General features: G+C 40.3%; 15 protein-coding genes across 15 annotated transcripts; 9 read left to right on the top strand and 6 right to left on the bottom strand.

Moving 5' to 3' along the window:
• Positions 1–270: 270 nt before the first annotated feature.
• OGAPODRAFT_83435 (uncharacterized protein) lies at positions 271–3,026 on the top strand (the record flags this gene model as incomplete). The annotated part of the gene is made up of 2 exons (XM_018356702.1): positions 271–995; positions 1,029–3,026. The coding sequence occupies 2 exons, from the start codon at positions 271–273 to the stop codon at positions 1,234–1,236; spliced, it is 933 nt and encodes a 310-aa protein (XP_018209375.1). The 3' UTR covers positions 1,237–3,026.
• Positions 304–3,047, bottom strand: OGAPODRAFT_83434 (uncharacterized protein; the record flags this gene model as incomplete). The annotated part of the gene is made up of 1 exon (XM_018356701.1): positions 304–3,047. The coding sequence occupies one exon, from the start codon at positions 3,045–3,047 to the stop codon at positions 1,278–1,280; it is 1,770 nt and encodes a 589-aa protein (XP_018209374.1). The 3' UTR covers positions 304–1,277.
• A 123-nt stretch (positions 3,048–3,170) lies between these two features.
• On the bottom strand, positions 3,171–4,572 carry OGAPODRAFT_83433 (uncharacterized protein; the record flags this gene model as incomplete). Its single annotated transcript, XM_018356700.1, has 2 exons — positions 3,171–4,447; positions 4,497–4,572. The coding sequence occupies 2 exons, from the start codon at positions 4,570–4,572 to the stop codon at positions 3,171–3,173; spliced, it is 1,353 nt and encodes a 450-aa protein (XP_018209373.1).
• On the top strand, positions 4,510–7,736 carry OGAPODRAFT_83432 (uncharacterized protein). The gene is made up of 2 exons (XM_018356699.1): positions 4,510–4,580; positions 4,757–7,736. The coding sequence occupies exon 2, from the start codon at positions 6,705–6,707 to the stop codon at positions 7,707–7,709; it is 1,005 nt and encodes a 334-aa protein (XP_018209371.1). The 5' UTR covers positions 4,510–4,580; positions 4,757–6,704; the 3' UTR covers positions 7,710–7,736.
• On the top strand, positions 4,680–5,357 carry OGAPODRAFT_51341 (uncharacterized protein; the record flags this gene model as incomplete). Its single annotated transcript, XM_018355697.1, has 1 exon — positions 4,680–5,357. The coding sequence occupies one exon, from the start codon at positions 4,680–4,682 to the stop codon at positions 5,355–5,357; it is 678 nt and encodes a 225-aa protein (XP_018209372.1).
• OGAPODRAFT_17205 (uncharacterized protein) lies at positions 4,692–7,736 on the bottom strand. The gene has a single exon (XM_018354964.1). It carries the CDS (start codon positions 6,535–6,537, stop codon positions 5,392–5,394), a length of 1,146 nt encoding a protein of 381 aa, XP_018209370.1. The 5' UTR covers positions 6,538–7,736; the 3' UTR covers positions 4,692–5,391.
• Positions 7,737–7,755: 19 nt separating this feature from the next.
• OGAPODRAFT_77762 (uncharacterized protein) lies at positions 7,756–8,910 on the bottom strand (the record flags this gene model as incomplete). The annotated part of the gene is made up of 1 exon (XM_018356373.1): positions 7,756–8,910. The coding sequence occupies one exon, from the start codon at positions 8,908–8,910 to the stop codon at positions 7,756–7,758; it is 1,155 nt and encodes a 384-aa protein (XP_018209369.1).
• A 115-nt stretch (positions 8,911–9,025) lies between these two features.
• On the top strand, positions 9,026–10,373 carry OGAPODRAFT_17204 (uncharacterized protein). Its single transcript, XM_018354963.1, has one exon. The coding sequence runs from the start codon at positions 9,057–9,059 to the stop codon at positions 10,206–10,208; it is 1,152 nt and encodes a 383-aa protein (XP_018209368.1). The 5' UTR covers positions 9,026–9,056; the 3' UTR covers positions 10,209–10,373.
• Positions 10,374–10,873: 500 nt separating this feature from the next.
• On the top strand, positions 10,874–12,680 carry OGAPODRAFT_9921 (uncharacterized protein; the record flags this gene model as incomplete). Its single annotated transcript, XM_018358075.1, has 2 exons — positions 10,874–11,672; positions 11,974–12,680. 2 exons carry the CDS (start codon positions 10,874–10,876, stop codon positions 12,678–12,680), a joined length of 1,506 nt encoding a protein of 501 aa, XP_018209367.1.
• Positions 11,940–13,178, top strand: OGAPODRAFT_90270 (uncharacterized protein; the record flags this gene model as incomplete). The annotated part of the gene is made up of 1 exon (XM_018356965.1): positions 11,940–13,178. A coding segment is annotated over exon 1 (174 nt), but the record flags the coding sequence as incomplete, so codon positions are not given.
• A 620-nt stretch (positions 13,179–13,798) lies between these two features.
• On the top strand, positions 13,799–15,197 carry OGAPODRAFT_17202 (uncharacterized protein). The gene has a single exon (XM_018354962.1). It carries the CDS (start codon positions 13,868–13,870, stop codon positions 14,945–14,947), a length of 1,080 nt encoding a protein of 359 aa, XP_018209365.1. The 5' UTR covers positions 13,799–13,867; the 3' UTR covers positions 14,948–15,197.
• A 107-nt stretch (positions 15,198–15,304) lies between these two features.
• Positions 15,305–18,303, top strand: OGAPODRAFT_17200 (uncharacterized protein). The gene has a single exon (XM_018354961.1). It carries the CDS (start codon positions 15,315–15,317, stop codon positions 17,772–17,774), a length of 2,460 nt encoding a protein of 819 aa, XP_018209364.1. The 5' UTR covers positions 15,305–15,314; the 3' UTR covers positions 17,775–18,303.
• OGAPODRAFT_102473 (uncharacterized protein) lies at positions 17,827–18,303 on the bottom strand (the record flags this gene model as incomplete). Its single annotated transcript, XM_018353115.1, has 2 exons — positions 18,160–18,303; positions 17,827–18,121 (listed from the first exon to the last, which is right to left on the bottom strand). Exons 1-2 carry the CDS (start codon positions 18,198–18,200, stop codon positions 17,827–17,829), a joined length of 336 nt encoding a protein of 111 aa, XP_018209363.1. The 5' UTR covers positions 18,201–18,303.
• An 800-nt stretch (positions 18,304–19,103) lies between these two features.
• Positions 19,104–21,676, bottom strand: OGAPODRAFT_90260 (uncharacterized protein). Its single transcript, XM_018356964.1, has one exon. The coding sequence runs from the start codon at positions 21,657–21,659 to the stop codon at positions 20,298–20,300; it is 1,362 nt and encodes a 453-aa protein (XP_018209362.1). The 5' UTR covers positions 21,660–21,676; the 3' UTR covers positions 19,104–20,297.
• Positions 19,104–21,676, top strand: OGAPODRAFT_17199 (uncharacterized protein). Its single transcript, XM_018354960.1, has one exon. The coding sequence runs from the start codon at positions 19,142–19,144 to the stop codon at positions 20,261–20,263; it is 1,122 nt and encodes a 373-aa protein (XP_018209361.1). The 5' UTR covers positions 19,104–19,141; the 3' UTR covers positions 20,264–21,676.
• Positions 21,677–22,602: the final 926 nt, after the last annotated feature.

Here is a 22,602-nt window from a genome sequence, read left to right as displayed (position 1 = left end):
AGAAATGCTATCCTCCCTGGTTATATGCATTTTCATCTCAGGTAAAGAATATCGAATACTTGCTGCTAGATACTTGCGAGACTAAATTTACTACAAAACTCGCTTACATGTAATGTCTCGTCATGTAGTACACCCACTATTGGGTTTTGACATTATGCATGGTGGAACAAGGGTCACTGGATTCCTACAATTATCTACCTATATTGTTGCTTCTTTAATATGTAATCGCAGATTTTAAAAAAGATATTTTTTTAGTTTCAAGTTTTCAATATGGCTAAAGGGAAGAACAAAAATAAGGACTATTTGAAGAGAGAGTCAGCAGCTCCAAAATACTCTAATAGAAGAAAACGTCAAGAAGTCAAATACTCTGGTCAGTCACAGGGAACCAAATTTCCTATCAAATTAGCAATGTGGGATTTTGATCATTGTGACCCTAAGAGATGCAGTGGTAAAAAATTAGAAAGGCTAGGGCTTATGAAAGATCTTCGAATAGGACAGAAATTCCAAGGTATTGTAGTGACTCCAAACGCCACTCAAGTAGTGAGCCCCAGCGATCGACCATTAGTTGAGGAAATTGGAGTAGCAGTAGTTGAATGTTCGTGGGCTCGACTTGAGGAAATTCCATTCGGCAAGATAGGTGGGCGTAATGAGAGGCTTCTCCCTTACCTTATTGCTGCTAATCCTGTGAATTACGGAAGACCAATGAAGCTGAATTGCATGGAAGCCATAGCAGCTTGTCTAATTATCGTTGGACGCATGGATCTTGCTCTCGAATTGCTACAGCGTTTTTCTTATGGAGCGGCATTTGTTGCAATCAACCAAGAACTTTTTGATTTATATCAGGAAGGATCGGATTCGGACTCAATCCTCGAGATTGAAAAGAACTATCTGGAGACAATGCGAAAAGAGAAGGAGCAGACAAAGGCGACAAAGTCCACTCTTGACTGGTGGATGATGGACAATCCTAATAGAAAGTGCCTGGACAATAAGAGCGAGTACCACCTTGATGAATCTCAATATGATGATAGGGTTGACTATGACGCCCATGATAACTTTGAGAACTCTCAAGATGGCGACTTGTTTGACGAAGATGGGGAAGAGCAAATGCAAAATCAAGAAATAGAGGACCAGCAACCGGAAGAACTCAAAAAATCACCTGTAAAACCAGTCCGCACGCTAGAAGAGAATAGAACAGCTAGTTTAGAGCAAAATTTTGAGAAAATTGCTATTAAATGAATCATCACTCTCCCTCTAACAACCTAATCATATAGGGACAATCACCATGTCTCCTGTACATAGCTACCTTTATCTTCAAGAGCGATCAAGTACTTACGTGCTTCATCTTCAGTCCACTGGTTCATTTCGGCAAATATGGCTTCAAGAGTCAATCTGACTTGCGATGGCATCTTACCTGACGATCCACAGAGGAAGATTGATGCATTTTCGAACACAATGAGCCTGTTTACCAAGTCTTTATTCTTGTACAGCGTATCTTGCACATAAGCAGAATTCTCTCTCGAGAAAGAAGGGAAAACGAGCAACTTTTCTTCTCGTTCTAGTTGTGACCAAAGTTGGCCGTAAAGATAGTCCTTGTTCGAATATCTGTGACCCGGGAATAGGCACAGTGGCCGAGAAGAAGCATTTATTATGGATTCTTCAATGAGTGACTTAATAGGTGCAATCCCTGTTCCTGCACCAATCATCACTATGGGACGATCGTTCATAAAATTGTGGCCCATCCGATTTTTAACTAGCGAGCTCACTATTAGATCCCCAGGGCTCAAAGTCTTTACCCACCGAGTGCAAACACCTCTTCTTAGCCGACGAATGATGGTTTTGTATTCAACTATTGCAACCGTAAGCTCTATGATCGATTTGTCTGGCTTCGAAGAGATTGAAAACAATCTTGGCTTTAATTGAGGGATCAACTCAGGCAAATAATTCAAAGGGATTTTTAGGGACGAAAATTCCTGGAGGACCTCTAGAATAGATCTGCGAGGCCTATTAGCATAGTCATACAGTTGTTCACTTGCATTTGGCTTGGAGAACTCTCTTAATTTATCTTGTTCCATCTGGTCGGAAGCGAAATGCCAAGCGAGTGAAAAAAAAGAACGTCTTGGAATAGACATAATGTCCAAATGATGCATAATAAACGATTTGAGAGTAAGATTCTTGATAAGCCCCCCTGGAACTTTGAGAGGTCCTTCAATTTGCAGTGGGAGATCAGCAATGTTTGTCCATCCTTGCAATTCTATTAGGGCATTCACATCTCTCAGGTCATTTGATGGATACAAAGACAATAAATCTCCCGGCTCATACGATAATACGCAATCAATACACTGCAGCTTCAAAAGCCTAACATCTTGAAAATGGTCCACTGTAGTCAGTCTTTTGTTTTCAAGGACCACAAACTTAATCAGTTTATCAGAATGATCGTCCATATATCGCTCTATTGCATCCATCTTCATATTAACTTCAGTATCAAGAGTCTTTTTTTGTGTTAAAGGTTTCAATAAAGTAGTAGGTTCAAGAAGCTCAGTTTCTGGAATTGGAAGCAAGCTGACCGATAACGGAAATTGGGTCTTGAGGCTAGAAATCACTATTTCCTCCCAAGCAGTATAAAATGCATCTACTCCTTCGGGAGCCTGCTCATTCCCTTCGCCTCTGATACATAGTTCCTTAGCACCGAGTTGTAGAAATCTAGCATGAATTTTGCGCACAGCTGAGTTATATTTTGGGTAAGAGGAGTCGCCCAGTCCAAAACTGGTGAATTTTAAATGAGAGAACAGATCTGAGGGTAATCGTTTTCTTAACATAAACCTCCAAAAATTGCGCCCATTTCGAGGAATCTCACCTTGGCCAGCTGTAGAGCATATAATTATGAGACAATTAATATCGAGAAGTTCTTTGAGGTCAAACTCGTCTAAGGAGCAAACAGTCAAAACATATCTTTCGTATCGTAGTTTGCGAGAAAGGCAGTAAGCGTAGTCTTCCGAATTTCCCGTTTCCGAACCATAAAGAATTACTATAGGCTTTCTGTATCCCATGGTAACTAAAAAGATGGAGATTATATATTTTCTTTTCCTACGTAGTTAATGAATTGAAAAATCGCAGCTTCATTACGAGGCCTGCAAATTAGCATGATAAATATTGAAACTTATTTATTTCATCTATCGAAGTTCTATATTATAGGAAGACCTCAGGGCTTCTCTCACTTTCTCATTTATCGCATTCACTTCCTCAGTAATGAGTGATCTATCCATTGATTGATAATTGATTCTATAGCATTGTGACCTTTTTCCCGTCTTTGGATGCACAAACTCATCGATTAGCTTTACACTTTCTGCCAAGTCACCCGCGATTTCACGAACAATCTCCATCAAGTCGTTTTCATGAAGAGGAGAGGCTTCGGTGGTGTTTTCAGGAAGCCAGAATGATATATCCCTTACAGAACCCGGATACTTGGAGTACGGTTTGAAGACCGAGATATGGTTAGCTGTAAATTGTTTCTTAAACCTGTCGTCACTGGACCAGAAAAGTCTGATGTCGGGAATACCGAAAAGAAGCATTGCAATTCTGTCCAGACCTATTCCAAATGCCCAACCAATGCTATTTTTTATGCCAGATTTCAAAAGAACCTCATTCTTAACAATTCCACAACCACAACATTCAAGCCAACTATTATTCCACCAGACCTCAATCTGCCAAGAAGGTGTAGTCCACGGAAATTTATCTTGTAACCATCTCACCCGAAGTGGCTCTTTAAAATTCAACACATTAGCTCCGTTCTCCAAGGCTGCTTTTTTAGCTTCATTGAAAACCTGGTCAACCATAATTTCAATCGTTTTCTTTAGATGCATAGTAATTAGTTTTGTTTCCAAGTCTGACATGTGGTCTTGCTTGGGATTCTGTACTGCATCAAAGATTGGATTGTCATCCTCGACAATAATGTCTAGTTCTGGGAGCGCCGAGATATCAGACTCCACTTGGGAAACTAAAAGATCCCCCAAAGATTCTCGAGACCATAACCGACCACCTTCCAACTGGTGGAATACTGGATAATGAGTACGATCGATTTCGTCTTTTCGATACACGTCTCCCGAAATAAAGTACCCAGGGGTGGTGCAATTTTCAAAGCAAAAAGGTTCGTGGGCGGAGGTGTGTGTTCGAAGCACAAGATCCTTATTGATATAGTATGTGTCGGATCTTGATCTGCCTGGGTGATTCTCTGGAAATCCCAACACATCAAAATTATCGTGTACGGACACAACGGGATTGAAGTCGTTGTAGAAAGTGTATCCCAGATTCTTGAATCGGCTTTCAATCAGTTCTCTCAAAATCCCTATTGGGTGGTTCGAATTTCTGTGAAGATTTCTACCGACTAGAGACAAGATTCCTGGCCGAACATTTGTCCATTCGTCTGTAAGGTAGGTTTTCCCATTAATGACTATCCCCGAATTCACTTTCCAGTTAGTTCCTTATGCACATATACTTACGCCTCGAGAAGACATGTGTTACATAGCACTTCACAACCTTACAGGCTCGCTTGTTGATGGCTATAGTGCTGACCATGAGAGAAGGTGATCTTGCGAGCTGTAAAAATTGGAACCCACTCAAAGTTACCCTGTCGAATTTGAAGCAAAGCGATATAGTTTTTTTTAGATTTTTCAATAGTATTAATGTTGAGGTCGTCATACCTTTACTTTCAGGGTGCTTCAAACCGTCTGTTAAATCCCATTAGAGCTTCACCATGGAGACCTATTATTCCGAGAAGGTATGGACACGAACTTGCACCTCAATATAAGCATCTCAAGAAAAAGCAAAAGGGCAGAGTCTCTGTAAGAACCGGTTGTTCAGAGAAGGGAACAACATTGAAATTCGGCTCCTATGGGATGAGATTAAAATCTGAGGGGACAAGGATAACTGCCGCACAATTGAGGGCTGCAGATAACGTACTGATGAAATTTGTGAAGAAGGAAAATGGAATGTATTGGAAGCGTTTGTGTACAAACATTGCTGTCTGTATCAAGGGAAATGCAACTCGTATGGGAAAGGGAAAAGGTGCTTTTGATCATTGGGCTGCAAGAGTTCCTACGGGAAAGGTAGTTTTTGAGATCAGTGGTATGCACGAACAAAGTGCAAAGGATGCTCTCAGAAGAAGTTGTGAGAAGCTTCCAGGTGTCTGGGAGTTCATAACTAGGTCCGCCACACCCCGCTTGGGCTTAAGATTAGTTGGAGAACCTGCCACAAAAACGAACTATTATGAGAAGCTCAGACGTAATCCTACAAAGAAGTTCGCAAACATGATGAAATCAAAAGAGTATCTGTATCAACGATACAATGGGAGAAGCAGTTAGAATTCTACAAAAACTTTACTTGTATATAGGCGTTTCAATTGATCACATGTTTCTCCAAAATCACCATAACTTTTGTGATGAAACCTTCCAAGTGAAATATGTCTTTGGAACCTAGAGAAAGCCTTTCATCGTATATCGAGCTGGCTGAAATGACGGCTTTCCTCACTTCTGATTTATTTTCGATATCAAGGGTACCAGTAAAATCCCATATGGTCATTGTGAGCTTTTTCAAGAGCAGCTTTGCCGGAATGGCATGAGCCAACAACTCATATAAAATGGATCTTGCCTGTTGTAATCTTGATACAGATCGATCTTTGCAAATGCCAGTGGCCAACTCATGAAGGACATCAGCCCAGTCAGGTTTTATGATTGGAGTCGTTATGCTGACGGTATCGTGATTCATGTACATCGCTTCCATCATCATTATTGACATTCTAAGATTTCTTTCGGAAGCATGAGTTATTCTGTTGAATATTATATTCCTTTGCTCATTGTCATCAGGAAAGGCTTTTTTAGCATGAGGCTCCTTCTTTAAAATCATTTCTAAAACTCCAGCGCATGCAGAGGTGGTCGGAGACGCGATCCTGATGGGCAATGTACGTGACTTAATTGGATCGATGATATTTGAGGTGGAGTTACAGATTAGAATCAGCCTAATGCTGGCTGAATATTTTTCCATGGTTCTTCTCAATGCTGCTTGCGCATCTCTGGTAAGTAGCTCTGCTTCATTGATAATGACAACCTTGAATTTCTTCTTGCCCGAATTTTCCTCCCTTGTGTTTGGTGACATTACAGCATTTTCAAACCTTGAAAAATCCAGACTTTCAGTCTGCCCAATCTCCTTGAGCAAATCTTGTATAACTATTCGATCATTGTTACCCATATCACTGGGGGTAATTTCTAAATGGAACGAGGAGGATATGACATTGAATTCGAGCTTTCTGCCCGAAGGCAAATTGAAAGTTTTCACATCGACCCTCAGTCTTTCGGTGCCAGCTCCATAGATTTCTCTCAGTGTTGCAAGAACTCGTGTTTTTTTCCCAGCACCAGGTGGACCATACACCAAAAGATGAGGAAACTCTCCTGAACTTGCCATAACTTGCAACTGTTTCGAAATTCTTGGATGAAAAGTCAACTCGCTGAGAGTTCTTGGTCTATATTTATCGGCCCAAAGGGACATCTTCTATACCAAAATTGCCCAACTATTATAGCAGAGCTGAATGAGAGACGCGTCAGAACGTAAAATCATATCGCCTTTCAAATAGGACACAAACACCCTTACACCACATTTTCAGCAGATCCTAAAAAAAAAATTAGATAGCCAGCAGCATAAAGGATCAATCTCAGATGAGTTCAGATTTCATTTCCAACAATGATTTCTGTTTTACATGCAAAAAGGCAAAATTCAAGTATAGATGTCCGAAATGTGGATATAGAAGCTGTTCACTAGTATGTTATAAAGAGCACAAGAATATTACCGGTTGCTCAGGAAACAGTGATCTGACTTCAAATTTTGTCAGCTATAAAACTAAAGACCAACTTTCGAGCAAAGATGTACAAAGGGATTATAATCTACTTCTTCGCATTTCACGAAAAGTAGAGCTGGGTAAGCAGGAGGCGAGGTGTTCGAAATTGTTGAATCGTAACAGCAAGCATTTGAATGATCGAAAAAAGCGACAACGAAGCTTATTTCGACCGTTCAGCTACTATGCGAACAAGAGCGGGGTACATATAATCGAGCTTCCTGAAGGCATGTTGCGTAAACGATTAAACAGATCATACTATGATGCTAAAAGAAATCTCTGCTGCTGGACAATAGAATGGGTAATCATCAACTCACGTTTGGATAAGATTTACTCGGTGCTTTCGCACGGTAACTACGAAGATGACTCTTTGGCAAAATTGCTTCCGAATGACATTTACGTCAAATTGCAAGAAAAGTTTGCGGCTCACACCCTACCCCCTGGACCAACAGCAGACATAAGATCGCTGACTTCAAGATCAGATAATGGCTCGTTAGCTCCATCGCTGGGTGAAGAGAGGGAAGACATACAAGAAAAATTAAGGAAACTTCACATTTATTACTTCCTTCGATCTGAATCAACGAGCGACGTGTTTATATCACTCCGCGAAGATATGTCGATCAGGACTACACTGAAAGACCAGTCGGTCATTGAATTTCCTACCATTTATTTGTCAATGGAGCCCATAATCCAAGATAGGATTATTGTGGAGCAGCTGATTGAAAGAGATTCTGACATGAATAAAGTACGTATTTCTATCGGAGAAGCTACATCCAGTGATGACGAGCCCCCTGAGGAAACTTCGATCAAGCATCAATTGGGAAATTGACTGACAGAATTTCTCCATTGAACCCGGAATTATATATTTGTATGAATCAGTTATACATGTCTTCATTGTGTAGAAGCGCAATTTCTTTCAAGACTCTTTCCAATGATGAGGCAGATAATTTCAATTCAGAGTCACTGTCATCATCATTCAAGATTTCAGTGATGCCCTCAAGAATTCCTTCATAATATATTTCCATCAATAGTTTGCGACGATTTATTAAATCATGAGACGAGTAATCCTCCAAATTAACGTTTGTCGTTTTTTGCGCACAATCCTTTAGGCGAGTTTCTTTGCACTTCAACATCCTTACTTCCAGGCAGGTTCGTGGGTTGAAAAATCTCAGCAACTTTAAATTGCCATAAGGGTCGGTGCCACTGGGAATCATGTAAGCAGAAGTTGTCGAATGAATTTGTGATTCTTGGGGGAATATATGATCTGACTTATTTTCATGCCTGCTTGCTCTCAATGCGCCAAGCTCTAGAAATCTTCTCAAAAGCTTGAGTTGAAACAACCTCTGATGCCTCCTAGCCGTTGCACTTTTTATAGAAGTTAGGGTTGCAGTATTAGTCGTAACTCTGAAACTCGTAGACTGTAAAGTCGAATGCTCCTGCTCGCCACTCCTCCATCCTATCAACTGAATAAGACTTCGCAAAATTTTTCCCCAATGGTCTCGCATCACTGCATTCGTTAAAATAGGTCGATGGGAACCGATCAATATATCAAGAAACCTGACGCTGTCGTCTCTTATCGATTGACTTATGTGACTCATGCCTGAAAGTACAAACAATACAATAGACGATTGATGCAACACCAAGAGCTCTGTTTTTGCATCGGCCAACTTATGGAAGATAATCATGCAGCGTTCTCTAATGATTTTGGACTGGTCTAGAATTAACGATTTGAGTTTGCTGATAAGCTGATCAAAAGGGAAATTATTATGAAAATCATTCTTTTCAATGTATCTTTCAATCTGGACGAGAACTTCATGTCTTGATGATGGTGAGTGATGCTTCAAAAGCGATAGAAGTCGGAGGTATTCTTGGTCATCAGTCTGGCTCGATAATAGCTGTGATTTGACTCGAATACTTTTGGATTGGAATGCAGTATTTGTCACATTTGAAGACTTAGTTACGGTCTTTCCAACTTTCAGCCTTACTTTTTCAAAATCTTTCTGCTTTTTGGTCTTGCTCCTGGATGCCATCTTTGAGCTCTTTTTTTCGGATTTTTTAAATTTTTTGCTTTGATAGACGTCTGTCTTTTGCATAAAATTTACTCTATTATCGAATAGTTAAGGCTATAAAGAAAGAAGAAAAACGCTCTTTCTGATTTTCATTACACATTGAATACATGGATCACTTTAGCCATTTGACTTTGAATGATGAATTCGAAGTAGAGGGAGGTCTGCTTAACTTATCATTGGCGAACACAACAGATAAAGTTGACCCTGAGAGGAATTCGGATGAGGACGTCTCTATGCCTGATGTATCCTTTTATCAGGACCAAGAAAAGCCAATTAATATGGATGGTCAAAGATCCAGCATCGTGGGTGATTTCAAAGAACAGGTGAATCCAACGTCCAGGATAATCGATATTTTTCATCCAACTGAGTCGGGCGCACGCTTAGCTCGGTCAAGAAGACGAATTAATAAGATTCACAGAAATGCGGAAATTGAGATTACAGGAGACTCGAAACTGCAACATGCTGAAGAATCCACACTGAGCTGCGATGAGACTGGATCAATAGCGAAACAGGGAAATGTGATTGAAACTATAAACAAACATTCATTTTCAGAATCAAAGGCAAGAGAAACAGAACCTTATGACTTTCAAGTTCATAACCATTATTACTTTTCTTTCAATTTACCCCGAGAAGACTCTGAATTATTGCCTCAACCATGGACACAAGAGTCAAAACCATGTTTGAAGATACCATATTTATTATTGACTTATCTTCAAATTTTGTTAAACACTTTGACGGCCTGTTACTGCTTGAAACTGGGCTATGATGGCATACAGGGTATAAAAATTGATATCCAAAGAGCAGTCAAACAAAAGATTCATACTTCCTACTTTGAAATAGAAGCATGCCGAAGAAAATATGTTGAGAATCACTGTGATCCCTATACCCGACTTCCAGCTTTACAGGAAACATGCTTACAATGGGAAGCTTGCATGAACAGAAACCCATTCCTCTCAGTGTCCTATACTACTTTGTTGGCAGAGATTCTCGGAAGCATTTTGAGCTCTTTTGCAGAGCCTTTGAATGCCAAAAGTTTTTCTTTACTGTTTATGATCTTAGGCTTTTGTTATTTGTCCAACTTTGGGTGGGGATTTCTGAGGTCTGGTACATACTATGGCTGGAATCATAAAGACGCGAACTTCGATGTCAAACCGGTAAAGATACCGCTGACGCATGAGTCAAATTACCATAGATTCTCCAATCAAATCACTATGCCTGAATGCACCGATGATACCCAATCCCGCTGCATTAAAAGTTGACTTTACATCGAAATATGTTCACTTTGTGGGAACTAAAATTGGGATTGCAATTTAATGCTGATTTTTTGAGACTATGGGGTTCAAACGCGAACTAAAAGCCAGCCACGCTGCTGCAGGAAAAAAAGACTCTGCGAATAATGTGTTCTGATTACTACATCAGGAAATAGTCAGATAAAAATTTACTAAAATGATAATAAGCTAATGTTAATATTACGCATGTTTTGCTTTAAACCTGTATTTTAATTATAAATTGCCGAAGAATAACCAAGATGGCTGGTCTCTATCTACCGATTGATGATTAGCTTTTCCTCGTTTGTCATGCCTAGTCGCTTTGCAGGCTTGAGTATAAATTTAGGCACTCCTGCTGGCGCTCACATCATTCCGGCTATATTCAAATGAAATCATCTTGCTTTTATAAATCTCTAGTTATTGTGAGCTATTTAAATAGAGCACTTACACAGGAAGTGGTCACTCAAAGTGATGCCAATTGTATTGTGAACTTTCATACGGTTTTCAAGTATGAATATGTCTATGCTGACAGAGTGGAGTCGGATTCGTCTAGCAGGTTTCAGCAGGATTATACTTCTAACAGCAGAAGCTTGGGCGATCTTCCGCATACGAGTATTTCTCATGCTGTAAGTTCCCCATCTGATATATCGCCGAGTATGACCTCTACTTTCGAAATTTCCACGAACGAGATTGGCTCATCTTCGGCTGACCCTGGAAATTTGGATCCGAAGTCTACTTTCTTAACGCTGTCAGAATCAAGCCAGACTACTTTGGAATCTAGTGCTGAATCCAACACTGTGATAATCTCACCTTTATCAAAAGAAACCGCAACACTTACAACTTCAGAGGAGTCATTGTCGAGTTCCAGTCCTTCTTCAACAACCAGTGCAGGCCTCGCTGTCACAGACTCTTATGTCTCCTCATCTGTGGCAAGCGTCACACCAACGTCAAGCTTAAGCGACGACCCATCAACATCATCAACATCCACATCATCATCGTCACTGCTTGCATCTTCATCTATATCGTCTTCAAGTTCCTCTGTATCTGCTTCATCGCTCTCATCATTCGCCCAGACGTATTTAGACAGGCACAATTATTTTAGAGCCTTGCATGAAGATACTCCTAACCTAACATGGAATGATGATGTGGCTCAAGTTGCACAAAATTACGCTGACGCTTACACGTGTAACGGCGAATTGGTGCATTCAGGAAACTCTTTGGATGGCCAGAGTCTCGGCGAAAATTTAGCTTACGGCTACAATTTTGCTACCGCTGGTGCTGTTGATGCATGGTATGACGAAATTAATCAGTACAACTACTCAGATCCAGGATACTCGGAAGCTACGGGACATTTCACGCAGTTGGTCTGGAAATCGTCAACTGAAGTTGGCTGCGCTTACAAATATTGCGGTTCTTACTTGGGGTATTACATTGTATGCAACTACTTGCCAATAGGTAATCTTGTGTTGGTTGGTGACCCAAGTTATTTCTTCGAAAAAAATGTTATGCCTCTAAAATCATGACGCACATTATCGCAAAAACCCTTGCACGAAATACTCGCTTAATACACAATATGTTTCTTTATTTGATACGTAATAAATGTAATTTGCCAGAAAAAACCTTTTCCGATCATCGGCTAGCAAGATTATGTAAAGGTCATCTTTTAGCTGCAATATATAGGATTCAAGATTACATTTTCAATTAAACACAAAAATGTTTAGGCGCTCTTTTAATATACCTGCTAAAGGCATCCCAGTGTTCAACAGGGGTCTGATTCGATTCCTGTCACTGAAAACAGTGGGCACACCAAATGAAAATGCGCTCAAATTTATTTCTACAGATTTCAATTTTCTTCCAGAGTCCCTAACGAGCGCAGTTGAAGTCAATGATCTTCCTGAGGCATCGGAAAGATCGCCCCTAGCATCAGAGCTTTTCAAACTAAACGGGGTAAAATCGTTACTCATTGGGCACAATTTTATCACAGTGAACAAGGTTGATCCAGAGCTTTCTAATAATCCTGACTTGCATTGGGATTCGTTGTCTACAAAGGTCAAGAATGTGATAACCAATGCTGTGGATTCCAATATCCCTGTTTTGAATCCTGAGTACCTGGATGAAATAGTGAGGAAGCAGGACGAGGCTCAAGAGGACGACGATGATGTGACGTATGAAATCAAGGAACTCATAAATACGCGAATCCGCCCCGCACTTCAGGATGATGGAGGTGACATTCATTTCAGATCTTTCGATCCAGAAAGTGGAACAGTTTATCTCAAACTTCAAGGTGCCTGCAAATCCTGTTCTCTCAGTGAGGACACTTTGAAGAATGGCATTGAAAGTATGCTGAAACACTATATCCCTGAAGTGGAACAAGTGAAGTCAGTTTTGGATCCTGAAGAAGAGATCGCTCTACGAGAGTTCGAGAAGTTGGAAAAAAAATTGAAACAACAGCAAACTTTGTGACGAGAGCGAGGGCTCTTGAAAGACGCAGGTATGCGCTACTCACCTGCTCACCTATGAGTTTGACTTATGACATTAGACGCCTAGGTGAACAATTCACGGTTCATATATTGTGTATACAACTAATACGGAGAATACCGATTAACTGATATCTTTCAGCCCTATCCTATTCGCGTAGCTCTCAAATCTTTCAGCAAATTTGAAATCCGATTGTGTAAGGCCCTGAACATCATGAGTAGTAAGGTGAATAGTGACTTTATTATACAGCGTAGTGATTTTGGGATGATGGCCGCCGAGGTGAGATCTCAGAGCAACCTTAGTCAAAAATGCCCAAGTATCCTCGAAGTTTTGAAATGTGTACTTTCTCTCAAGAAAATTCCTGGGATCTAATGTCCACCTGTGAAGTCTCAACTGGTCCTTTATCTTCAAAGCTTCTTCGAAAGACAGCCTTGTCATCTTGGATTTCAACATGGTCAAAGTTTATTCCTGTACTAATTGGGATTAGCTCGACTGCTCCTTCAGACAAAAAAATAATTGAATAATCCTACCAAATTGCCAATACGTATGGTATGGCGTCAGCAATTTACGTCCTTGACCTAGAGCTCAATATTATTATACACAGACAGTACAAAAACGATTTGGACTCTCAATCAGTTATAGAATACTTTAAGAGAGCTCAAAGAAGATCACAATGCCCTGTTGCATCCTTTAATGGCACCCATTTTGCTTATACTAGATGTGATGATATATACCTCATGAGCCCAGTTTTTGACAATCTGAATATAGCATGTCTCATGACTTTTCTGTCAAAAATCGGAGCCTTATTGGGTCAATACATGAACCAAAGAATTACATCGGAATGTATCAAAGACAATTACATTCTTGTTTATGAACTTTTTGATGAGACACTAGATTATGGGATCCCTCAATTAACCGACTTTAACATTTTAAAAGAGTACATCAATGCTAGCCCAGGTGGTGAAGACATAAACTCCAGCATATCTCGTACGCCCACTAACAACATTTCTTGGAGACCAAAGGGGATTTTCTACAGTAAGAATGAAATATTCATAAATTTTACGGAAATCATCAAGTTCAAATATAACTTCAGTACGAGACGTATAATGCTAAACACGATTCATGGGGAAGTTGAGTGCAAGTGTTATTTAAGTGGAATGCCTGTTTTAAAAATGGGAATTAACGAAAGTTTCAGCAGAGACGATGAACTCGAGAGATTGGTATTTACTAACCTGAATTTTCATCAATCCGTAACTCTGTCACATATTCAGGACTCTATAACATTTGTACCCCCCGATGGGACATTCAAGCTTTTAAGTTATCAGATCTCCAACACTGTTCGACTGAAGCCTTTGATAATGATAAGGCCAAAATTTAAAATCTTCAGGAAGAACAACATTTATAAATTGCGCATCAAGGTGGAGATCAAGACGAGCTTCAAAAAACGCTACTCACTTCGCGATGTGAACATGCACATTCCCTTGATGATTCCCTTAAGGAGTCTTAAAGTCAACTTTAATAAGCCACTGAGGTTTAAAACAAAGTTAGGATCTGTTGTATACAATATGGAGAAAAATTGTCTTTCTTGGATGATCCCGAAACTCGAGGGCAATTCCGGGGGTGAGATGCAAAGCGAAATGGACCTTTTACATTTTGAAACGATAGAAAAACAGCATATATCCAATGTTCATCTCCTCAAACAAAATAAGAATGATTTGATATATTATGATTTGAACGAGGAACTCAAAGTACTAGACAACTCCAAATCCCCACATGCGAAGCAAGTTCCCTCAATCAATATAGAGTTTGATTTACCTTCAGCTCTTTACAGTGATCTCAAGGTCACTTACCTTAAGATTGAAGAGCCTCAATTCAAATTCCAGAGTTTTCCGTGGGTCAAGTATACAGTGTCATGCCGAAATGAAGACTATTCGTTTACGTTGAGTAACGATTTGTTTGAAATTGATCTGACTCCGGATGAATTGAACGAGATAGAAAATCGCAGTGACATGCAAAATAAAATGACAACAGAATTGTCCTCCACAAATGAGGATGCATATACAGACAAAATTCAAGCATCAGGCAGTTTCCAAAGTCTACAATCAAAAGCTCATGAACCTATGGTGGACTTTGAGGAGTATATGATTGAAGAAGATGCTGCTAGCATCCATACAAAACTTTCAACTTCACCAGAGGGAACATGTTTTGAGGTCCCTGAGCAAAATGAATTACCGAGGGATCATGATCCATAGCAAAAACAAAGGGTCTCATTAAGCCTCCAGATTGATCGATGGATCCACCAGGTATTTAGCCCTAGAGTTTGATGGTACCCGAATACACACAGTCAGGTGCATTTGCGCAACAAATAACCTGAAGCTCTCGAAAGGAGCTTCGATTAGGAGAGTGGTGTGAAAAACAATTCTACTTTGTAAATTGCTTCGACATATCCGTTCACCCTTGTCTGACCCCAAGCACCTGCATGTAACAGATATATATAATTACAATTGGGTTTCTTCAAACGATGTCGTTAAGAAAACCGTACATCACCACCAATTTTTTTCTGCTTAGTGCGTATTTTGTTTATAAAAATATCTTACCGAGTGAGAAAAGACAGTAATAATGGTGAAGTTTAGGAATTACACACTTGACGTAGGATATCCAATCTACGGAACAAAATTCATCAGTGACAAGCTTTTGGTCGTCACAGGAGGCGGAGGAGAAGGAAACAATGGGATTCCCAATAAAATTACAGCCCTTCTGATTCAGCCAGAGAACTCCAGGAAGCCCATCAAACGGTATAGAGAACTGGTTTTGAATGAAAAAGAGGATTGTCCGATGTCGTTGGATGCAAATAATAACCAGATCCTGGTTGGAATTAATGAAAATTCAGAATCAATCAGGCGAGGAGTGAACAAACACTTGAGGAGGTTTAAATACCATAATGATCACTTGAAGTTTGTCGAGAGTTGCCAGATTCATCCTGGAAACAATCCTCAGCATTACCAAAAACTGACTAAAGTGACTAAGGATGCTACACTGGGCGTTATCGCGATGAGCGATGAACCGTCATCCCTATATATTGTGGATATGTCGGGTGATCTGGAGGAAAAATTCAAAATTATGACCGTTGGCGACGTGAAGGACATCAGCATTTCTCCTGATGGCAAAATGATGTGCTACATCACATCGAATCATTTTGAAGCAATATCGACAGTGACTGGGAGGTCTATTTTCAAAAGTAAGGTCAATTTTTTGATGTCGAAGATTGAATTTTATGACAACAACATGGTTATAATAGCTGGTTCTAGCAAAAGTGGAGTTGTGGTGGGTAAATTTTCTATTGCGAAATCGGCAGTGACGAAAACTGCTGTCATAGCTAGAACTTTAAAAGGGATTACCTCAATGGATACCAACAGTCAATGCGGTTTGATTGCTTTAGGAGGATCTGATTGCTCAGTTCTGTTAGTTAGATCGCATGATTTGAAACTGCTGAAGAAGTTTGATAAAGTGCACGGTTTTGCAATTACGAGGGTTGTTTTTTCAGAAAATGGTGAATATCTTGCGTCCGTATCAGCAGCAAATACTGTGAATGTCATCGAACTACCCTCCAAGCTCGCTGAGTCGAAACCGTTGTATTTATCGTTGTTTCAAGTTCTTTTTTCAGTTATAGTTGCATCTTTGATGGCCTTTGTGCTCCAATACCTCCATGTTAACGGGTATTTCCAGCACATACAAACAAAGGCAGTCGAATACTACAAGTCCAAACAGTTGACAGACTCATCAGCTTATTTCACAATTCAGCCAATCGCCTCAAGTGAAGTGTTTCCGAAGGGTCCTCCGTCTACTACCACATACATGCCCAGCTCTTCCTATATATCCAATTTGCCTACAGATAACTCGGCGACAGATGAGCATAAAATAAGCGAACAACATGATACCGAAAATAGTGAGTATACATTTCCGAACCCAGTCGAAACGTTCGCAAACGAAACGCAAACAGTTTGTAGTAGCGTCACTAGGTCAATGGACACTAACGGCCATCAGAAACACATATCGCTGAAAAGTGAACCTGAGACTTCCAGCTATCAGAACAAAGATTTCCTTACAACATCCAAAATGATTGAACCAGGCGTCGAAGTTCAGAAAGGTACGAAAACGCTGACGGTTATTGAAACTGTCGTAGAAACACAAACCTCTCTTATCACAAGTATTCAAATATCCACTGCGATTGCGACTGTCTCAACTACTGAGGTGGAAACAAAAACTGAAACCGTTTACATGACGTTCGACTTGCATGGTTTCTCTATCAATGTCTCAGACTCAGTGCTTTTGAATGAATCAGAACCAGAAACCGGGGACCCCACTGTTTTTGACTCCTATCTAAACTCGGATTTGAGCATTGCAATTCCCAACGGGGAACGAGAGCAGCTGTCCCCAACATCAAATATCGGTTCAGGAATTCTATCGACAGACAGTATAAAATTGAGCAGTGCCCAAGATACACCTCAGAACTCAAAGAGTACAACGGAAGGATTGTACCCGATTTCTTCTCCATCATTGCATAAGGAATCCAGTAGTAACCAGAATGGTGAAACTATAGAAGAGAGACTAGTTGCCTTCATATCCGATGAGCATTGTGACGGGCCACAGACAATTTTGGATGGTACTGGGTTACGAACGGAACCTGTTCAGGCAAATACTCAGAGTCAGAGTCGTTTTTTCAATGAAGGACATGATCACGAAAACCGAAATATTAGTCATCCTGGCATCAGTGACCATCTTCTAAGCGTGGCTGATGAGGAAAGTGTGACTGCCACACTAACCAATTCGATGGTTCCGGAAATTACTGCAGACGTGAAGCATTCCGTGAATACCACGATTGGTAAATCCCAAGACTATCAAAGGACACAAAAGCCGGGACAACTAGAGTCGCAACTCGCCACACCGACAACAATGCAGAATATTGGCGAAGAACATCAGGTTGAATTGGGGATGTCTAAGAAACCTTATATGCTAGATTCTGTTTTACCCAAGGCTCTCGATAACGAGGATTTAACGTCAGACAATTTCGAAACCTAAATGTTTTGAATCGACCTAAACATTTGATCAGAGTAAGTAGCATAACGTAAAATTAGACTTCTCCAGCCTTTTTGCTGTTACAAGCCACTATTTTGAACTTGTCGACGTTCACCGTCTCGTTATCGTCGAATTTGATATTCACATCTTTTATCACAAAGGTCCACACATCATCACAAAAGCGATATGTATGAAGATGGCCCTTAAAGGTGAGTTTTGACTTTACAGAGTCTCGTAGATTGTCTGAGGTGACTCTATCGAAGTTGGCTAAAACCTTCATTGCTAACTGAGGCTGAATTCTTTGTTCTCCAATCAATGCATCCAGAGCATCTGTGAGTGAGGTGCCGATTCTTAGTGTTAATAGGGATAGGAAACTTTCAATACCTACGTGCTTCTCCTATAGAACTCGTAATATGTGGGTGCGTTCATATCAATAGAATATCAAAATCTGAGTAATTTTAAGTTGACCTAAGAGACTTGGCGAAAGAAAATTCGGGGTGGATGCACAATTATTACGTAACGAATTATACATGCAACAACTGGGGAATAAACTTCAATCTGCAGCATAGCCCGAGGCTAGATTGCAAGAAGATCATGCGTGGGGCTGACAGTAGCTTGGAGCCACGTTGGTAGATTAGTAAAGGAAATCAATACGGGAAACCTTGATTTTTAACACTTCATCTCAATATATATCTTGCATCGTGGCCAGAGAAGTGTAGTAGTCATTCGAGGAAGAGGTTTGCCTGGCTGAAGCGGGGTTTGAATCGATGCTGGGCTGCGTGCCAAGCAACTGGCTTGTTTTCCATTAGCCCATAGAAATTAGTTTTGCTGATTCAAAGCTAGTGATGCAGCGCTGGTCACGTAAGCAACAGTTTTACAAGTTCTCAAATCATGCTAACAAGATCAATACGTTTGAAGAAGTGCTGCTAAAGTACTAACTAGTCATGTGGGTGGATTCATATTACTCAGCCATGACTCAGTTAGGTTCGTACTGTATAAGAGGTAATTTTTTAATAGAAACCAATGTCTTGTAAGAAGCAATTCGATTCCCACCTCCTAGTTGAAGTTTTCATACAATACGAACCAGACGTGGATGCACACTCAAGAGGTGTTAAGCGAATGGAGCAACCCCACACAAAAGATTTTCCTTCGTAATTCGGTCGAATCAAAATTCTAACACTGTTCCAACTAAACTTGGACCTGGAAGCTAGCTCAAGTAACAAAACTTGATTACGTTATGAGAGATTGTCAACGTTTTACCTTCGTAATAATTTATGTAAGACTATATAGTCTTCGCTTGACACCACCGATAGAAAAATAATATTTCGGGGCTGCGAAGTTAGTGGCGGAACTTGTGAAGTTTCTTTTATATGGCTGTCATATACTATAAGTTCAGATCGCAACGCGATGACTTGATTTCGACCATCAAGTTTGATGGTACTGGGCTTACGGTATTCGAACTCAAACGAGAAATTATTTATGCCAATAAGCTGATTAATTCCACGGACACAGATATTTTATTATATCATGTTGAAGATCCAGATAAGGAGTACGACGATGATAATGAAGTCATACAACGAGCATCAACAGTGCTAGTAAGAAGAACTTCAGGTGGCAAGAAAGGAAGAGGAAACGTTTTGCGATATATGGCAGGAAAGCCAAGGATTGCAAAATTTCAAGCTCCGATTCCAGTCTCAACGACAGATTCAGCACCGGTCATACCTACTAATGAAGAGGAGAGAATTCGTCAGATGTTCAATCAGCAGGACGACCAGTGGAATCAACAACAGGCTCTCATGGCCACTGCACAAAGAGTGGAAAGTAATAGACAAAATTTGAAACTTGATGAAAACATTCCTGAATATTACATTTGCTATAAATGCGGCGAGAAAGGGAAACATCATATTAGAAACTGTCCAAAGAATAATGATCCCAATTGGGATGGCATCAGGATCAAAAAAACGACTGGAATACCAAAATCGTATTTACGCACTGTTGATAATCCGACTGACATCGTCAACGAACCTAATCAGAACTTCATGGTGAATGAAGAGGGAAAATACGTGGTGGCAGTTGCTGATAAAAAAGCGTGGCAAAGATATCAGACCATTCAGCAATCTAAGCAAGAGGAAGACGATTTCCCGATTGAAGATCCTGAACTAAGGGATCCTCATTCAGGTAAGCTTTGGAAAACTCCTGTGAGAACTAAATGTTGCAAACAACTGTATTCAAGACCTTACATTGAAGATCTACTTTTGGAGTCAGATTTCAAGTGTCCGAATTGTGGTCAAGAGGACATTTATCTTGATTCTCTTGAAGTCGACGAGGCATTACAGCGAAAGGTAGATTTGTTTGTGGAACAACATAAGAGAAAAAATGAAAGGGAAGAAGAGCCGAACAAGCGGCAACACTTAGCTACAATGGTACCTACTATGATGCCATTTATGCCGTTTCCAGCCCCATTGCCTCTACCGACCAATAATCAAAAGTGATAAATAGCCATCACTGGCTCATGGGCTACCAAATTCACTTTTCACCATCACTGTATGATATGACCGCCCATTTTCCACTCGAGCACCACAATTCCCCGTATTCGTTTCCTAGACTTTTCCAGTACTGACAGAGTTCTTCGTCTTTTCCTGGCGACAAACCTGCACATACGTCTGCCTTACACGTTCTCAATGCAAGGATATGGATTTTTGAACTTGCCAGTGTATTGATTGCTGTGGTGAATGGAGTATCTCTTGGCCAATGCCTGTCTCCGGTCAATTTTCTGTAGTTTAGGTCACCTTTAACGATCACTAAACAGGAATTCTGAAAATACTTGTACAGCTCAGCCCCCCCAAATTTGGTCTCAGAAGGGCTCAAATTCCAGTAATCAAGATCCACTGTCCAAAATTCCGACTCTTGCAATTCTATCTTCCCTTGAATTCTATAACTTTCGATCTTTGAGACCAGGAAATCGATTTCGATTCTGTTTTGACCAAAAATAGAAGGATCTTTGAGATCGTTGATCAAAATGTGATAATCCTTTTTCATAGTATCGCTCACCATCCATGGTCTACACTTACAGTGCAGAACCACTTTTTCGATGAGTTTCGTATCCAGCAACAGCAAGCTGAGCATCAAGTCTGTGAATAACTCAAATCCTGCATTATCCAAAACAAAATCAATTCGCCTTTTTGCCAATGGTAAAGAAAGAAGACGGTCCCAAGCCTGGGGCAGATCGTTGCACAATATATTTTGTGACGATTTTGCTCGTGCCTCTTTGCCTTGAACGGATTTGATATCATCTAGAGATGCGTTTGCTAGCAAAGATAAGTCGGTAGCATTACCCCACAATGAAATATCAACAAATTCTTCAAATAACAATTGCAAGCTCTCCAAATCCATCTCATCATCTTTTTTTACTTGAATTTGGCTGTTTAACTGCTTATATGTAATTGCAAGCTCGTATATTCCCAACGCCGACGACTTAAATGTTTCTCTCTTGAGCCTTTCAAACACATCAAAATGTTGCCACTTTGACTTATTCTTGAAAATTGTATCCAGACGTCTGTACAGGTAACACTCACAGAATAACCAAGGACCAGTCAACCACGTCACCTCTCCAATTTTTGACAAAGTTTCATTATAGGATCTCAATCCTGGAATGGAAAGGTCCGAAAAAGGCGTGAGACGTGAATTGGTTAGTAATTCCTCAATCAATTGATTGATTTCCTCAATAATTTGAGCTCCTTCCGCTTTCGCATCAATATCTTCTCTATTCGAGATCTCAGAAGCCGTGTCATCGATTGCTGTGTGAAGAATTTTTGGCCATCTTGACCTGGCTGTCGAAAAGCCAAACGAATGTGGATCACTATTATAATATGGAGGTGGAATGGTCATATAGTGAAAAAAGTTGCCTATTTGATGCTCACAAACTTTATTATTTATATAAACAATTGTGTATATACTTCACTATAAAATATAACCTCAATTAGGCAAGTCTCCGACAAAAATACGGAGAGTTGAACAATTGGATATGGCATTTATTTATCTGACTCCTGTATTGGGCCTCTCTGCTCCGATGGGCTAAGCCTGAATGCAAGATCAAGATTCAAAATCCCCTTCCTGTCGATTCAAGATTAGTCGACTTCATTGCGTCCATTGTTGACATCTCAAGCCCTTCAGAATAGCTCCATTTTACTGTTTGTACCATGCCTTTCTTCCCTAACATAGTATTATCTGAAGTCGACGCTTCCCCGATAAATCGGCAATCGAATTGATGGGCGGTCAGTTGCTGCTCTGATCAGAGATTATGGGAACTTGCAGGTCTCCCACACAACCATGCTCGACTCCGGTGCCTGATATATCAAATCTTTTTTATCACCATTGAATTGGGGATCAAATGAAAGAGTTTACTTGGCACTACCCAGTTGGACAACTTTTCATCTTCATGTCCGGTAACTCTAACATTGAGCACAATATTTACAAATTCACCTACTAATGAGATGAGGTCTCTCGAAAACAGGGCTTCCATAACTCAAACTCAAGAGCAAAAGGTGGATTGGTGCTAATTCACATCGTTTGTGCCCATTTCACTAACCACCGGTGGTTGTAAATCCATGAATCTCACTGCACTGCAGCCGAGATCCACTGGCAACAAACCGGTTATAATTGAATTTGCTCTCTAATGATAATGACGATGATGATAGAAATCAATTGTTTTTCAGGCCCCATACGCAATCTCAGTTTAGGCTCGACAATGAATCCCCGTGTCCTCAATGAAACGTCAAACAAAGTCGTCAGATGAAAGCCGCTGCAGTATTTGCAAGGCTGATTTTTAGCA

Source organism: Ogataea polymorpha (genome assembly GCF_001664045.1).
Source record: "Ogataea polymorpha strain NCYC 495 leu1.1 chromosome Unknown OGAPOscaffold_6, whole genome shotgun sequence".
Lineage (NCBI taxonomy): Eukaryota > Fungi > Ascomycota > Pichiomycetes > Pichiales > Pichiaceae > Ogataea > Ogataea polymorpha.
The sequence above is the reverse complement of the archived record's forward strand: the minus strand, read 5'-3'. Positions and strand labels throughout refer to the sequence as shown.

Bases quoted from the DNA above. Each gene is read 5' to 3' on its own strand.
- OGAPODRAFT_17205 (XM_018354964.1), bottom strand. From the start codon at position 6,537: ATGTCCCTTTGGGCCGATAAATATAGACCAAGAACTCTCAGCGAGTTG.
- OGAPODRAFT_83432 (XM_018356699.1), top strand. From the start codon at position 6,705: ATGAGTTCAGATTTCATTTCCAACAATGATTTCTGTTTTACATGCAAA.
- OGAPODRAFT_17204 (XM_018354963.1), top strand. From the start codon at position 9,057: ATGGATCACTTTAGCCATTTGACTTTGAATGATGAATTCGAAGTAGAG.
- OGAPODRAFT_17202 (XM_018354962.1), top strand. From the start codon at position 13,868: ATGGGAATTAACGAAAGTTTCAGCAGAGACGATGAACTCGAGAGATTG.
- OGAPODRAFT_17200 (XM_018354961.1), top strand. From the start codon at position 15,315: ATGGTGAAGTTTAGGAATTACACACTTGACGTAGGATATCCAATCTAC.
- OGAPODRAFT_17199 (XM_018354960.1), top strand. From the start codon at position 19,142: ATGGCTGTCATATACTATAAGTTCAGATCGCAACGCGATGACTTGATT.
- OGAPODRAFT_90260 (XM_018356964.1), bottom strand. From the start codon at position 21,659: ATGACCATTCCACCTCCATATTATAATAGTGATCCACATTCGTTTGGC.